General features: G+C 30.3%; 1 protein-coding gene across 2 annotated transcripts; it reads right to left on the bottom strand.

Annotated features, from left to right (window-relative positions):
- Nucleotides 1-13144: 13144 nt before the first annotated feature.
- LOC128161600 (uromodulin-like) lies at nt 13145-18392 on the bottom strand. Of its 2 annotated transcripts, none has more exons than XM_052824914.1 (9): nt 18235-18392; nt 17894-18130; nt 16391-16555; nt 15579-15605; nt 15265-15468; nt 14304-14477; nt 13882-13914; nt 13566-13674; nt 13145-13482 (listed from the first exon to the last, which is right to left on the bottom strand). In XM_052824914.1, exons 1-9 carry the CDS (start codon nt 18287-18289, stop codon nt 13389-13391), a joined length of 1098 nt encoding a protein of 365 aa, XP_052680874.1. In that variant the 5' UTR covers nt 18290-18392; the 3' UTR covers nt 13145-13388. The 2 variants fall into 2 exon arrangements, with proteins under 2 accessions (XP_052680874.1, XP_052680875.1); XM_052824915.1 differs by having other exon boundaries at nt 13145-13476.
- Between the last annotated feature and the right edge of the window lie 112 nt (nt 18393-18504).

Here is an 18504-nt window from a genome sequence, read left to right as displayed (position 1 = left end):
TATATATATATATATATATATATATATATATATATATATATATATAAAACATACAATGCCAAAATCTTACTTTATAATTTAAATTAGTGAATCTTTGATTACTAGCATAACTCCTTTGACAATTTTGTCACAAGTTCCGTAAATTGATGATTTATCAAATTGTTTTGAATAATGTTATTGTTGTCATAAAACATTTATGTTTTAGATACTCCTTGAATAAATCAAAGACTTGAGTACTGAAAGACGAGCTATATTTTTGTGTAATTACATGTACGCATATTGGTAGTAAAGTCTCTCTCTCTCTTTTCTCTGTCTTATGCTTTTCATGTCGTAAAACCGTCATAAACAACTAAATATTGTAAGCAAAAATTACCAAAAATAGTTATGTCTAATAGAAATATCCAGCAGTGCATTTAATTTTGGAATATCAGTTACAAAATCAATACCTTATTTTTCTTCGATATGCATCTGAATAGCAATGTTTTGTAAAAGAAAAAATGGATGTTCAACCCATTTTACTCAGTATATTTGCCAAAAATGGATATTATTGTCTTTTAGACACGTTATTACTCAAAATAAAAACATTCCTTGATAATTTATTCGGTATAAAAACCAACAACAATAGATTAAAAAAACTTTGCATAACTACATGTATTTGATAGAGCAAAATACTTTATTTTGTTCGTTTTTTGTATACTGTTAAAGTTGTGTTATTTGTAGCTACATTGACGATTTGCCTGCCTACAACTAAGCTTCTGCTTTTAGCAAAGCTCAGCTAAAATTATTATCACTGGCCTAAATATTTTTGAATTTCTTTAAAAGCCTAAAGAACGTGTATTTGAATAACAATGATTGATATGACACGAACCATAAAACGGATTCATAAATCATTTTACCCCGTTCACACGAACTTTAATCTGTTATCCAAATGTTTTGTTATCACATGACGCTACCTTTTCCTTCTATTGGACAAAAGCAGAATCTGTCTTTGTTTTAATAGCATAATCATCGAATTGTAAATACTCAAACTTAAATTCGGTTTCAATTTTGCTTCCAAAATGGCACACAAATGTAATCTATCAATTAAATGCACTGTCAATAAACTTTATGAATGCTTTGATTACAAACTCAATAAATGCATTATCTTCGAGAGACAATTTTTAAATGAGTGTCTCTTCAAATAAAAGAAGGAGGAAACATGTATTGATTTCAACTGCATATATCTCGATTCAATCGATATCAAAATAATATAGAAGTACTGTTTCAGTTAATCGAGTTTTACACCATATGTTAGAGAGAGACACTCATTAATAGCTTGTACAAAAAATCTGACCCCCCACCATACAATTTAAAATTTACCGCCAGCACTGGTTAGACAGGATTAGGCACGCATCACGGCACTTGCTTTGAGTACCCTCTCTGTACACATATCAGGCGATGTCGTCATGGTTGTCTAATGAAGTTCTTCAGAGTTTGAATAAATGCTTGCCTCTTATGTTTTTAGTAAAACTAATTTGTTTTATAATTTAACATGGCTTGGCTTATGAATGTTCCATTGAACGATTAGCACTGTAGTAACGTACAGACAGAATTTTTATTAGCCGGGCTCTGCTGAAAGCAGAGTCCTTGTTAAAGGCAGGCAAATCGCCAATGTAACTATAAATAGCACAAATAAACAAAAAAACCAAACAGCGTCAAGGTAAAGCTTCCGCTATACCAAATAGTTACACAAAGAGCCATGTTTTGTCAAAAGTGTTGGCATTTTGTTTCTTTTTTTTAAATTTCGAATGAATTGTCTATCTTTTTTTAGTTTTCTTATTAATAACGTGTTTTTAAAACATTACTATGCATTTTGGACACATACAATGCGCATGAATTTCCATGAACTACTTTGCTGCGCGATGAAGAAACGAGGATTGAATATATAATGCTTGTTGCAAAATTCAAGGCAGCTACTGTTAAACTTTTTAACTTCTACTAGACATACATATTTTTTGTTTATAGCCGCTTACAAAATTTGGTCGCTCTCTGATGCTTTGCCGACATTAAAAGCATGAGAGAGAGAGAGAGAGAGAGAGAGAGAGAGAGAGAGAGAGAGAGAGAGATTTTCAGTCTTTACTACACAATATTCATAAAGACACACCAAAAGAGCCCGGCTTTCAGTACTTCAGTACTTTGATTCTTTAACTTCATAGGAAGAATGTGCTACATTAATTTAACAAAAGTGTTGCTCTTATTTAATTAAATCATTCAAAAAAGTTATAAAATCAAACCGTATCATGTATACATTGTACCTTGTGAGATTTTAACCGGAAGGATAGGGACATCTATGTCAAAAGCTGAAATCTATGTCAGCTATCTGGAAGTATATTGGTTGATCTTGCATTTTTTCCAGCAAGTAATAGTTAATTTTAGCAAAGAAATTAACTTTTAACTTTTTCTAAGTTCAAAGTTTTTAAAGAAATTTAAAATTACAGTGGAATTGACACACATAGAAAAGAATTTGAGTTTGAGGCTACTTGGTGTTTGTGATTAAATGCATTTATAGAGAGTGCGTCTTAAAAAATATCTGAAATACATCAGGGTACAATGAGCGGCCGATGGCTCATGATATATCTCAATTTGCAGTATTTACGTCCCTCTGCACTTGCGGGGCTATGAAGCGGAAGGGAAACTCAATTTTTTGTGTTGGCCCAATATTTCTCTTTTAAAGTTACTTTTGAACACCGAGATTTTTTTACGTTCATCTTTTTATATGCTATATAAGAATGTGGAAATCATGTAAAAGTTTAATATTCTTGCTAAATCGTTGGTTTGTGTGTATGTGTCTCTTCAAGGTAAAGACATCTGGCCTGTTGAAAAGTCTTTCAAAAAGAATTAGGATAGAAAGGATATTGCTAAAAAAAACTGTATACAATCAAAGGACAGGTAGAAATGCAAAAGAATTGTCAGTGGTCTTTACCCCATAGCTGCGTGATAATGGATTAAATTAAGTAAATCAAGTGAGTTGTCTATCTTTGACATTTATTGATTATGCATCTTTTCGTTTCAGATAAGCCGTAAAGAAAGAAAATTAAGTGCATTATGAAGATGGACAAGTATGTGATATTAGATAATAAAATCTAAACTCGTTAATCATTGCTGACACAGTTTGATCCTAGCTGATGACTTTATAAGACCAATGTTTACCTAGACCCCCACCTTTCAAGGTACAAAAGTATAATGATTTAAAACTTAAAACTTCCGGGTACCAAGATATATTCAATTCGCTTGTTAGAAAAATAAGATAACGCAACTAGTTCTCTAGGAACGATAAACTTTCAAAAGCAAATTTTAACTGGTCATGTGTTCCTTTTATCAAATGTTGCAAATTCTTTTATGTCTATTTGGTTAAATACTAGTTGGAAACAAGTAACATTTAAAACAAAGAACGTCTAAGTTTATCTGTTTGAAACGCTTGAATGAATGGCTTTTAAATAAAGATGATTGATATGACACAATACATGAAATGGGTTTATAAACTCAAAAACACCACAAAGCACGGTCTTTTATCTGCTTTCAAAAGACAAATAATTCGATAACCTCTCCTGTCATTTGCCAATAACAGACTCTTACTTTGATTTTACAGTATTATTGAATAGTAAATACTCAAATGGACTTATTCAATTTTGCTTTTAAGACACTTCAAAAATGCCGTATATTGAATTTATCAATTAAATGCATTGTCATTAAACTTTGGAAATGATGTAGGTTAATATGCAAAATATTTAAAAGACAAATTTTAAATGAATAATGTTTCACAAATAAATGAAATATATTAAAGGAATTCAGTTTAAATTTGCAAAGCAAATTAATGAATTCTTGTCTCGATGCAATTTATGTAAAACAAAATTGATATATGTTTGTATAGATTTCAGAAAACAGAAAATTAATTGTAACGATTGGAATATTGTTGCTCTTTAGTCATTAATATTAAACGTGTTTTGTGCTTTCTCTACAAGAACATTGTTAAGAAATATTTTACAAAAATAAAGTTTCTTTACAAAAAATACTGATCATCTTTGGTTTGAGACTTTACGTGAGTTATATATCAAACCCTTTCTTACGAGCTATCTGTACATTGCTGAACGAACGGAATGGAAGCAGTTAAGAGGCACCCAAGGAGGAACATAATTTAAAAAAATCATTTAGATTAAACCTATCGTACCTTTCGTTAAATGACTTTTGAATATGATTTTTTTTTATATAATTAAAGAAATGGTTTTGACACAGCTTACTTTCTAACAGAAACTGTGAAATGACTCGAAAACTTGAACTTTATTGTTATTCCCCAATTGCTGATAATTATTATATACTGTTAGATTGTTAATCAAACCATATTAAAATATACTGATTATGTATAGGATAATGACCTATATATTACAATTATGATTGGGAACTTTGTGTATTTGAAGAACAACTTCAAGGTATTATACTTTATTCAACATGTTTTGTTTGCAGAAATATTTCAAACAATTGAAACATTTACATATATCTTTAATTTGAAGAAAAAAAACCCAGCCATCATTGTAACAAACGAACAATTATTTATCAGTAATACACATTTCAATTATTTCATCCGTACGCTTCCTCACTAATGAGTAAAAGCCAAATGTTATTCCCATCAATGAATTAAAACTATTAAATATTCATAATGTTTTTCTGCTGTTAATATTTATTTTAATTTGTTTTTAGTAATTGGTTTTGATCTTATCTAACCTAAATAATGGAAAACTTTTTTTATAATGTTCTTAAAAGTTTTGAAGAACTTTTTATATATCTTTTCTCTATCGACATATAATCTCCCGGAAGAAACTTTGTTAATAAAAATTGACAAACAGTGTTGTACAATCTTGACAAGAATTTATCTTAATTTTTTATAATGTTCTGAAAATTTCCGAAGAACTTTTTATATATTTTTCTCTATCGACACATAGTCTCACAGAAGAAACCTTGATAATTGAAATTGCCAAACAGTGTTATTATTCTTTCATGTTAAATACTTAAATCTGATTGGTTTAGACGCAGTTGGTAATCCGTTCTATTACCCTCAGCGTTAGCAACACACTTGGCAACGGGTAACACAACGAATTGTTACATGCGCGTAAATTAAGCGCGTACGGTTCGCCGTAGAATTCAGTTCATTTCTATATAAAAGCAGAAAAATTTTCTTTAAAAATAAGACATTCAGTATAATAAAATAAATAGTGCCTGTTTGGGAGGGTAACTGTTGAAATTGACACCCCTCGAAAACCATTGTCAACCTCCGCTTCGCGTAGGTTGACAATGGTTCAATTTTAACGGTTACCCTCCCAAACAGGCACTATTTATATATTGTACAATCTTGACAAGCATATCTCTTAATTTGCGATGTTATTGATGTATAACACACAATAAAACCGCAAACTTTGTTGCATTTATAAATATTTTTTTACATTATCCAAAGCAATGTGTGCCTTAACTATCGAATCTCTACAACAAAGTTTCTAGTAGCCCCATGAAAGCAAAATAAATGAATCATTGAGATTAAGATGACTACTCATAAATGAACATTAGTATAATGTTAAGTTTTTTTACTATTTCTAAGCATTTCTTTATTGTCATAAGTTTTAATCAGATGTTGCTTTCTTCTATTTGTTATTAATGAACATATTGAATCGTTTGATTTTATTTCCCACGAAATGTAAATTACTTACGTTGCATTACTACAGTATATGACTATTTGTAAATAAATTTAAACTCAAGCTCTCTTTACTTAAAAATTGAATATTTTTATTTAATGACTTCTAACAATAAAAATTCTTTCAAAATGCACAGGTAAATCATTCTATACATAAAATAAATTACATGTTAACCTAAAATTGCGTCTTAGTTTCTTTAAAAGACATACCATATATTGTTGGAAATTTCACATTTTTTTCGTAATTGTTAAATTATTCTATTACCAGGATGAGCACTTAGAGGTTTTGTTGACTGTTTATCAAGTGTTGTTTGTGAAATCTTGGAATTTATTAATGTCCTCTAGTTTCAGATTGTTGCTTACTGATCATGCAAGGGAAATATATGTTAATTGATATCATTACTTTGGATGGATTATTGTCAAAAGAATATTATTTAAAGTTTATCCAATGCTCTGTGATGTAATACTTTTTTGTATTTTTTTTTTAATTTGCGCAAGATAATTTAACATATTTTATGTGAATATAACCACATGGAAGTAATTAGATAAGATTTTATCTTACATTTCCAATTTTTAAAATCTGTTTTATCTATGCTAAGGGGAAATAACTCTTTTCTGACTTTTCTTTCAGTTGTACGTCTACAATCTATAATTTTTCTTATGCCAACGGTTAATATTAAATTATGTTTGTTGTTTTTGTTTTCCAACACAGTTGACTATAAAATTAAACAAGATAAAAAAGTGTCTGCTTAGAAAGACTTTACTTTGAACAAAAAAGTACGGTTTTCTGATGCTAAAATATGCTTTAGTTTATGTTTATCTGACATCTCAAAAAGTGTGATGACATGTATATTTTTTCTAATATTTAATGAAATTAAAGTCTGTTAAGTTGAAATCAGTTCTGTTTTCCAACTTTCATCAGAGAATTTTACGAGTATGGAGTTACCTAAATCATCGAAAAATGTTGTTTAGTTTGTAAAATATTGTTTATTATTTCACCGCTTACAATTTTATTTTTCACTTCTTTTGACAGTGTATGTGACTAGTATTTAGATACAGTAAGTTATTTTTGCGGGTTTCTTTATGACAATTAACTTTACTTTTTTTATTTTGCATAAGCAACATGGTAATCAACATTTGTTATGCTATTTATCAATTTTCTTTTCTATGAATCATCTTTTAATAATAATTTAACATGCTATTACATGTATGACCATTGACTCTATGCATGGTATAATAAAGAGGAAGTTTTAAAAAAAAAAATCTATACACGTTTATCTCATTGAAACATGACCTATTTTTTGGTTATTAGATCTCTATGTCAAAGAGTAATCTGAAATATTTAGTGATAATCTTTTCCCAAATACTCTGACAGATTATTTGCAAAGTTGTCTGTCCTAAATTTCAGTTGAGCATTAATTATTTACAATGGACGATTTTTGCAAGGAAGGTATATGCAACTGGCTGATATAACATCAATCTTCTGCGTGGTGCGTTGTGTATTTTATGTTTTATTGTCCAGGAAGTTCTTTACGCAGGATTAAAGCTGTCAAACGTGGATTTGTATAAAGTTCGACCCCCTCAAAATTTTTTATCAAACATTTGGTATCAATAAAATGAGTAAATATTGAGATCATGACATTTGATATTTTTATCATCTCATGACATTTGGCTTAAAATCAAAATGTGTGCCAAGAAAGAGAAAAATGCGGACGGTATTTCTGATATAACCTCCCCCCCCCCCCCCACCCCAAAACGGCATTTTCAAAGTCAAAAGTAATATTAAATCTGTCACTTAACGTAATTTTACAGATTTTTGTATATTTTTATTTTATTTTTTCTTTCAAATAATTGTTTAAAATGAAATTATAATAATTGCTTATAAGTAATATAATAGACAGTATATGTTCAACAGTTTGATCATTGACCTCTGTAAATCATTTTCTTACATGTAGAATGAGTTCAGTATGGATAGTTCAAAATAAAATTGCCTTAAGTTAATCATTCAAACCTTTTGTAAAATTAAATAATGAATGAAGTTAACATAGTTTGGAATATTAGAATTCGGACTGAAATAATTATTTAATATAAAACAAATTTCGCCCACATCTCAAATTAATCTAAAACGCCTTTTTTATATTGTTTTTGTTTTGTTTTATTCATCATTTGCCATGTATTATCAGCCAATTAAGATAAAAATCTAATCATAGTATAAAAGTAATGAGGAGTGTATGTTAACTATTAAATATTTGATTACTTATTTGAAAAGAAGGCCATTTATCCAGTTTCTTTAAAAGTGAAAAATATAATTACACTCAAAGCTCTACGCTTTATAATAGATGAGTTTTCGTCATTATCACTAGAATATTTTATCATTTTTTTAAAAAATGTCTTCATAACACTCCTTTTTTTCGGATTTAAAAATGTTCGTTATGTGTTAAAAGAGCAGTTGTTTTTAATACTAGCATTTGATGATTGTTGTTTCATGATGACAAATGTATATTTACCAATTCTTAAAGAAGAAAGAAATTATTGTTGAACTATACATAAAAAACATCAATTTTATACTTATTAATAACATTTTTTTCTTGGAGCTTTACAAGGTGAAAAATGAAATAGCATGCATTATTTCTGATATAAAAAAGGATTACCAAATATCTATTTATTCATTTAAACATATCTAAGATATATAAATCACCACATCAATCAGCCGTTTCAGCTAATTTCATTTTAATATATAGTTTGTCTATAGTTTTCAAATAATGTTTATTTTTTGAGAATTTTTTTTTATGCATTTGCATCGTGGAGGGAAATACTTTAATAGGGGGAATGTTTTTAAAACCCAAGGATAGACTTATCTTTTATTGACAAAGATTCATATTAGATTACATTCACAGAGTAAACAAACGTGCATTATTTACAAATACGTGGCCAGGATTAACGTATCAACCTATTTTGGCTTGAGAAAGACCTTATTTTTACGGCGCTTATGTTCACAAATATTTATCAGAAGAATCAAGGTAAAAAAAAGTGTATTTTAATAACGTAGTCGATTCAAAGTTTAACCATTAGAATCCTGATCACCGTTGAACTTATCTTTTGTCATTTTGATGCCTGTTGCAAAACGTTTTGTTTTCATTGATGCTTGTTACATGAATAATAATATGATAAATTGATTTGATATGATAAGATATGATATGATGTGATATATTAATGTGAGAAATTTCAACAGTACTATTTTGAATAATGGACTTTGAATGCTCCGTAATTTATCTAATTGTATGTGTGTGTCATTTTAAGCGTCTTCAACTTTATTATGACTATATATACTTAATTATTATTTAAATATTCCTTAATTCAGAACTCAATCGCTGACTTTAAATGCTTTTATGTTCGTGAATATTTAAATGATTTAGACTCTTTGGATTTTACATAATACAATTTTATCTTCAACACTCTATTATATTCTAAAATCTTGAAATTCAATTGAATGTACATGTATGAAATGGTTGTGTAAATAATCAATTAAAACAATTTGGTGTTAGAAAAGGTTCAACATGCAGGCAGAAATTAAACTAACAATAGGCAGGCAATGTAACAAGAGGCCCAATGGACCACATTGCTCACCTGAACAACACTGGCTTTATGTGGGCGTTCAAAGGATACTGTGCCATGTGATCCCTCGGTAGATTAACCAAAAATGAATATCCGAATTTTACACTTATTTTTGCATATACCTAATCGTTGACATATTTACCTTAATGGAATAAGGTAAATACCGAAAATAAGATCATATGCAATATCTATACTACTATATTAAAATAATAGACTCGAATTTTTGGGCTTTAATACCGAGAAATCGGAAGAGTACTGTCTTTTGTTTTCTATATTTAAAACACCATGGGTACTTGAAGATTACCAATTTGTTTTTATTTTTTCTAAAACGAGCTTCGCTAATTAATAATCAACGAAAATTCCTTAAAAAATTCCGGAACTTATCTGGATTTTTTGGATTTTACAATCTTGGGCATGGGCATAACATTCACGCAAAATCACAGGAGGCTAAGTTTAGGTTTCCACAATATTACATCTGCATGGATAAACTCAGAAACAATAATACAGATACGTGTAAATTGTCATTGAAAATTTGCTTTCTATTCTGTTCATCAAAGAAAATACAGGAGATAAACTCTCAGTGCATTTAATAGGAAACAATCCTGAGAGTGCCGAATGTCATCATTGTATGTAAATTTAAAGCGAGTAAAAACGTTGGTGAAAAAGTGTTAAATTCTTCATTAACAATAATTAAATTTTGCTACATTACGGGTATATATGAGAGACATTTTAACTGTGGTGAAGGCCTGTCCCGAGACACAGATTATTCTAACTATGCAGAGTGTTGTGACATTAATAGCATTATTATTGGCTAAACAGCTGCTTAAAGTTTGGTTATGTAAATGTCAACAATACGGTGTGTCGGTGTATCTATTTCGTGAATGTCCGATATCATATGCAATATATCAACCCGTGAACGCACGGGTCAAAGTCTAGTAAATAACTAAAGTTTCATTTGGTGTTCACGGTTAACTTCCAGTTCCTTTTATTTTAGCGCCCCCCCCCCATCACTTTATAAAACGAGTAAATTACATGAGAGCATAAAGGTACATTTTCTCATTTTCTCCCTTTACTACTTACTAGTCATTGTATTTTATTTTAAAAATCATATATGTGATAGAAGAAAAGTGTACCTCAATGCATCAGAAAGATTGTACTGAATTCCTCAAATTAAATTTTTAGTTGGTCTTCTCCATTATAAACGACTGTCGTTTACAAGGCATGAATTCATTTCGTATGACGTTTCATATCCAAACCCACTTGATTGATAAATAAACTTAACTGAAAAATGTTGTCACATGTTAAAGAGCTATAATTCAAATTAATGTATTGACAGGCATGTCACTCTATTGTACCAATTATTTTCAGCTTTATTGAAAACGACAACTGTCCACAAACAAAATGATTTTCCGTTGCAATATTCTTTTAAGATCACCGATAATGCTTTTATCCTCAAAATAAAAAATGTGTCAGGACTATGGAAACTGTTTAAAAGACGTCGTTTTCATTTACTTGTGTTTGAAAAACTATCAAAAAGTTGTGTAGATTTTATGCAAGCCATTGTTGAAGAAGGGGCATCAGAAAGTAGTTACAGTATATCATCATTTTGGCAGGACATTTCTATTGATCAACCAAACTTTCGTAGAATTATAAGCAAGATAACTTGGTTTGTGTCATGTTTTTGTTCACATGAGTTTATTACTTTTAAACTTGGTATTTCCTATTCAGCATAGCTGCATTTAAAATATAAACGAACTAAAGCATAACCTCTGCTTTGTGTACAAACATCTAGTAGCATTGTGCGTAATGCTCCGTATCTTGCTTATAACCCGAAGCTTGACTTCCAGGTTAGTAAATAGAAATTTGTAAACAATTAAAACAAGAGAAAAATGCAATAAAACAAAGAAAACAAACTCAATTTATCTTTCATCATATATATATACCTATATATTTCTAGCAGCGAGATTAATCTCCGTGTAGATTGAAATAGCTGAGCATCTTAATAAAACAGGATGCATTAATCAACTATTAAGTAGAGATCGTACCGAATTACATGTACCAACATAATGAATAGAGCTCTCTAGTATTCTGTACTATGTCAGTGCATCAGATTTAGCGAAGGTAAATGTTAACAATCAGCTGTCTGATTGACCGGTCTACACGTAAAAATTTTAAATTCTAAAATAAAGACGATGGTTTCTCTCAAGTTAAAAAAAGAAAGAAACTAAACATGCTAAACGAAAATTAAAACAAGCTAAACCCACCGTCACTAAAGAAAATGTCAACGCATTGAAATATTTAACCTAAATTTACTTCACATAAATGGTACAAATATATTTTGGATGTTTCAAATATTCCCTTCGCACGTATACTGTTTCACAACAACCAAATTAAATTCATCTCCGTTCAACTTCAAGATGGCTGCTTCTGACCTCTAAACTGGTTTTCAATATATGAAATATCGAGCACGAAGTTAAATTGGTTGACCTCCATTCTCTCTGTCTTATTATTATTTTCGTAAATTACTCAAATTTGAAAGTGAATTAGCCCTTAATTTTTTCAATTTATATGTTCCTTCCCATAAGGATGATTTATGCTAAATTACGTTGTATTTGACTCAGTAGTTCTTGAGAAGAAAATTTTTACAAATGCACCCCCTTTTTCTACACTTTCGAGGTTTTCTCCGCTGTGAATAAAGATTGGTCTTTCATTTCTTCAATTTATATTTACCTTCCAATAGGGATGCTTTGTGCCAAATTTGGTTGAAATTGGCCTAGCGGTTTTAGAGAAGAAGTTCAAAATGTAAAACGTTTACAGACGGACAGACAGACGAACGACGGACAAAATGTGATCAGAATAGCTCACTTGAGCTTTACGCACTTTTGAGCTTAAAGTAAAAAGAAATATACGTAGGATTATTTCAATGCATTTTACACACTTGATGGTGTTTTATGAACATTTAGTTACGCTTTTATTATATTGTATCAAAGGAAAAACAAATGTTAGAGGTTAATTTCTAAACTTAATTCTTTTATTACAATTGTGTTTAGAAATATTATTCTAACAAATCAGCAAATCAATATTAAATGTTGTTTACACAACTATCAAACAAATGTTTGTTTCACAACTCTCAAATTACACGTATATTAAATACAAAAAAAATAATTTAATATACAATCAATTTCCTTTCCAAGCCATTTTATCACATAGACGTGGCTATCTATGGTGGGTTAAAAAATCCATCCATAGGTCTCGGAAACAATGAAGGGGGAATGTAAGGGTGGACATGTTCGATATTCGACAAGCCAAATTAAAAAAGAAAGAAAACCATTTTGTTATTCCTCAAAATCCTAATTCGTGTGGTGAGTAAACGATATTTTTAGAATGCAGTTACTTAAATTTATTTTTTCCAGGAATCGCTCAGGTAGTTTGTTATAGGAATATAATACTTGTGGTGCCCTTTTAAATAACTGATTGATTAATGCATTATGACAACGTCTATATGTTCAACAAGATATATATTTTTTCATTTTTTTTTGGGGGGGGGGGGGGCTTAGCCTTCCCGGTTCCGTCGCATATGCTATGTTATATTAATAGTTTTATAAATCTATCAATCCATGACATTAACGGTCATGTCTTCTCAGTGTACTATAAACAACTTCACGATGAAGTACGTAATGTCGATTTGAAAAAGGTTTCAGATGTTAATCATATTGCAATATTTGTCATAAAACATTATTCAATATATTTATCATAATGTCAGATATCATTCCGTGGACAAATTATACGGAAATTATTTCACAACGAACATTATCAAGAGAAAAACAGTTTAATTCCTAAACATTTATAAAAAAGACATGCAAAAGTATAATAAATGAGAATATATGAAATATCAAATTTTGTACAAGCAACTTATTTACAAAATTAAAATTTTGAAATATTTATTCAAATAACAAACATTTGCTTAATTAACTATGTATGCACGAGCTTATTAATAGATGATTGAACATATATTTAAGAAAACGGTGTTTTAACTGAGTTTTAATGTGTTTATTTATTTCGGTTTTATTATATCGTCCAAATTGGCATCACGGTTGTCTTTCTCTTTAATGCTTGGCTGTACATTTACTTTTACCACTGGTCTGAAACTTAAATATATACCATTATAATTAATTACTTCATTATCGATAATATAGCTTCTTAATATTCAAATTGGATTTAATTTACTTACATATTTTTATGTATCATAAACCCAAGAATGACAAGTAAAGCGAGTACTATCACCATGGCCAGAGATATTAGCACGATCTTTGAAGGTTCCTTCCACATGGAATTGGAATCTAAGTACAGCACAGTAACAGTGTAAGGTCCACTTAGGGTATCTATACGCCTTTTTTTTTATTTACTGATAGATTATTCATATGATATAAATGAAAAAAGTATTCAGGAAATGACAACTACCGATGATTTAAAGAATCTTAAATTTGTAAATAAATAAACAAAACATGCATTTTCATTTAACTAAATATGTGATTTAGTTTACTCACCATATACATTCTCATGGCATTGTCCCTTTTGTCCTGTTTTAAAAAAAGGTTTTGAGTACTGTAAATTCCTTATATTACGCGAGTACTTAATTCCGCGATCCCGCTGGTTTGTATCAAATCGCGAGAATATAAAATCGCGAACGCTTAACTTTCTCCTTAATTTCTTTTAGTTTTCAACTCTCAGAAAATAATGGCGATATTTTAAAATCCGCGAGGGATGCTTCTCGCGATTTTACGCGGATATTAATTCCTCGCGTTTAATTAGGAATTTACAGTACGTATTGAGAAATAAAACTGCGTGTATGGTGGTGGTGTGTGTGTGTGTGTGTGTGTGTGTGTGAGAGAGAGAGATAGAGAGAGAGAGAGAGAGAGAGAGAGAGAGGATAAAGAGAGAGAGAGAGAGATTGTTGAAATTTAAATACCAAAACAATATCTTTGGGGGCAACTGGGAGTTGAAGATAAATTGTAAACAAGGTATGATGAACAATTTCGAACTTGAATGTCGATTTCCATGTCACAAGAACAGGCTCCTGATTTCGCTACTGTTACACAGGCTTTCATATCAACTGTTTTATCAGCTAGAGTTGGTTCTGCTCCTGAGGAATTAGCAAGAATCAAAATATGGATGAATATTTTTTAGAAAAAGATGGTTTCTAAAATCTATCATCCCGAGTTTTAGTATTTTATAAACAATTATACAATAGATATATCCAACAGAAAATTAACCTAATTGTTGGAACGACCGTACTGAATTTCTGTCATACACATAGAAATTCAGCTTTTATCTTCGCTCGATTCAGGTAAACTCTCTTGTCCCCATTCGGTTACACAAGGGGTATTTCTATTTCTGACCACTTGTCAGTTGATACATTAAAATTTAGCTGTAGATTTGATAAAACGATCAACCTGTGTACATGTAAGCCACTACTCATGTTCTTTCGGAAGGTATATGATAGGAAAGTTTCTGAGTTCTTATAAGCCATAGTGTGAAACCTTTATACTTTATTTTTCTGTTTACGTAAATCGTGTACCGTTTGTATCCAAACTCAACGTACACAAAATTGTTTACTTTAGAAAAATGATCTGTGAAGTTAAGACTATAACAATACACTTAACAAATGTCGGTCACTTTAATACAATTATATCTTTAAAAACATAATTCAAGCTGTATTCGAAAAGTAATAACTATAATTCCACTCATGGTTTGTACAGGTATGTTTTTTATGATTCTCAGATTTCTGAGATATAAATTTATGCTGGTTAAAATATAATTGTGTAGTGATTACATTTTAGATTTTTTATTTTGAAATCATTTGAAATCATTCTTAAACTGTACCACTGTCCAGCTCTCCATTTATTAAAGAATCCTCTATCATATAATACCTTTCAGCCAGATCGGTTCCTCAGTTCCACAGCTATATCTTTCAACACAAGAGCTCGCCATTTTGACATCAATAGAATTCTTCATCGGTCTATACCAACTGCTTCGCAAGACAGAGTCACAGAGTTTTAACGACTGGTCTTTGCAGCTAGTTGATCGATCTCCCGACACAAGGAGGGTCAATCGATTTTTTTCTTCGCATGGATCTGAATTGCACGTTTGGAAAAAAAGTCAATGTAAAAAAAATGGAGAGAAAAGTTATTTGTCTATAGAAAAGAACATTAAAACAAGCTGGAGTATAAGTTATTAAACTCACCAGGTTTTGAACAAGTTTCATTTTCCCCTGTTCGAATTATAAAATTGAAATGATATATGATAACAAATGTTTTTCTGAATACAATGAAACAACATGGTCATGATTTCAGTTTTAAAATTTATCTTTCCTTATCTTAATATATAAATTGCCTAACTAAGATATTTCAAACGTTCAGCCAAAAATATCATGTTATGTTATAATCAAAATATAGATCCCACAGCTTTTTGTAATGTAAGTTGAGAGCTAGTGTCATTTTTTTTTACATCTAGATTGCTAAGTTTAAACCAAAAAAAGAGAAGTGTCAAATCAAGACACTGTGAAATTATGGCCATAGTAGACGCCCGGATAGTTACATAATTCAAAATAGGAAAACGAAGTGTTAATCAGTGAAAACAATCTATACAAACACGAACATATGCCATTTGCTTTGTTTACATAATAGAGACTGGAAACTGATAGTAAACGTTTGGCTGGTTATTCGAAATGTCTGAGTAAACGCACGAAGCATCGGGGATGCCCGAATTACTATGGAGATGGCCTTTCAACTTGTGGAAATGTAAGAAATCGAAGTAAAGATAGGGAAATTAACAGTGAAAATGAAGTTATAGGCATTCTAAAAACTTTTTTTCTGCCACCTACATTTTGCTTCCTTCATAAGATTTTTTGTATGAGTTTTCCCCCATCCCATTTCAAAATCGATGCTAGGTGCCTATATACGTAATATGTATTGTGTGTAAAAATGGAAAATTAAAATACATAATTATATTAACACTGTCCATTTCAAAACTCAAGATTAAACATGTATTACTTACCAAAGCAGTATGCTATGTCGCAACTGTTTGGTCGAGATAAATTATATAAGAAAAACGTTCCACATTTCAGAATCTGTACAGCGTATTGCTCCTTGCATTTGTCAGCACCAACATGCAGGCAGGCATTCCTCGTTACAATTGTTCCGTCCGATGTTGGATGGGAACCTACAATATGTTCTGAAATCTCTAGATTCTTTTTTCATATGTTCGATCAGTCATTACCATCTATTCAAGATAGTCAGGTACAATTAACACAGTTGCTCTGAAATTATATTGTTCAATACATGATCGATCAGTTGATACAACATTACAACAAATGTGTAGAATATCGATGTACATGTATGATTACGTAATACGTGGATGAAAACAGAATTGTACGATGATGTTAAAATTTATAACCCCTCCTCCGAAATGTATACATAAAGTTTTCATGCCACAGTCTTTTTCACGAAAATATACATTGTAGGTCCTTCAGCAATTAACATCTTTTTTTTAGCAAATTAATAAAAAAAAATTATAGTTTATATTTTTATATTTATCTAATGATTATTGTATGTTGGTTATATCACACAATTTCGTCTTAGAAAGAATGTTAATTATTAGATGTGTATAAATATGCGGTTTTTTTTAATGACAAAATAGTTATGTAAGATTGAAATTCTGGCCGTTCTAATGTAGATAGACCTAGGCTATTTGTTGCAGATGCAAATGTAGAGTCGCGACAAAATATACATCTGCAAGGTGTGCAAAACATTTGCACAATGTAAATTAAAAATCTTTTTAAATGTTTAAGTTTATAAAAATGTTGTTTTTATCAGTAATTCTAGAGTAACAAGTACAAGGTATTTTATGCATGTTAAATTATATTTCTGCAGATTCTAGATGTGTCTGCATGTAGTACAGCTTCATTTTCCCGCCATCGAGGAAAGAAGAAACCTAACTGAAAAGGCTAGTACAATTTGTAAAGATATTGACATATAAAAAAATCATATTTTATGATATTGAAATCTTACTATCATATACAATGACGTTACAATCTTATTATCAACTCTTAGCAATTCTATAAATTTCTAGAAGTATTCCTATTTCGTTAAAAGTGTGGGCTTTTGTGTAATGATGACAGCTCTTAAACTATAGATAATAAAGTGTCAATTTTATGATACTTTTTTTCTCTATAAAATTATTGAATTAGAATTTTGTCATTAAAGATCTTTGTAACGTATTTCTGCTATCAATGCAGAGTTTTAATTGAATCGATAGCACAGGTTAGTGAACTGTTTGCATATATAGTGCCGCCTAATTGGTGACAATATTAGTTACGGACATGAAAAACAACATCTGTTTCTTAAAAGTTTTAGTGTTTAACTTAGAGATTAGCTGCGCACTGTTAAAATTCAGGTAATTTAAAAGTCGAATATCTTAGATAGATAACCCATATCTTTTCCTGTTGGAAAAAATCGTTTTAACATTATAAGTATTTCACTAAATGCAAGTGGATATTACCATTGGGAAGATATAATGGATAATCCGTTCCACAATGAAACATCTCAGCTATTTCCTCTGCCATTTTTCGTGGACTTTTGTCGTCATGACCCAAGACTTTGTACCATTTGTTCGCACCTGTTTCAACATATCTGTCACAAATACTGGTATCTCTGGTGCGTTTACATGCTGTCCCTCTCCATCCTGCGTTTGGAAGTAGAAAATGGTTTCCATCGTCACAAGGATTAAACGCAGCCCCTGTAAAGACAAAATATGAAATATTTGAATATGTAAGTGTATACATTAAAATAAAGCAAAAGAACAAAAATGTTAATGCTGAAATGAATACTAATAAAATATACCTTTCCTAAGAATTAGAAGAAAATTCAAAGTTGCGAACAGATGGGTTCTCCACATTCTGCAAACATATGCGTTTGAAAGCGTAAGCGCATAATACAGCCAGCCTTAATTCGAAGTATATCACGCCTCCTTACTGATAACAAAAATCAATACACCGAAATGCGAAATATTGACAGGCAAGAAATGCAAAGTTAACCTTCTTGATTTGTGAAAAACATAACAGTTTATAGGTCATCGTCAACTTTTGATAAAAAAAAATTACCAACCAATCG

Source organism: Crassostrea angulata, chromosome 8 (genome assembly GCF_025612915.1).
Source record: "Crassostrea angulata isolate pt1a10 chromosome 8, ASM2561291v2, whole genome shotgun sequence".
Lineage (NCBI taxonomy): Eukaryota > Metazoa > Mollusca > Bivalvia > Ostreida > Ostreidae > Magallana > Magallana angulata.
The sequence above is the reverse complement of the archived record's forward strand: the minus strand, read 5'-3'. Positions and strand labels throughout refer to the sequence as shown.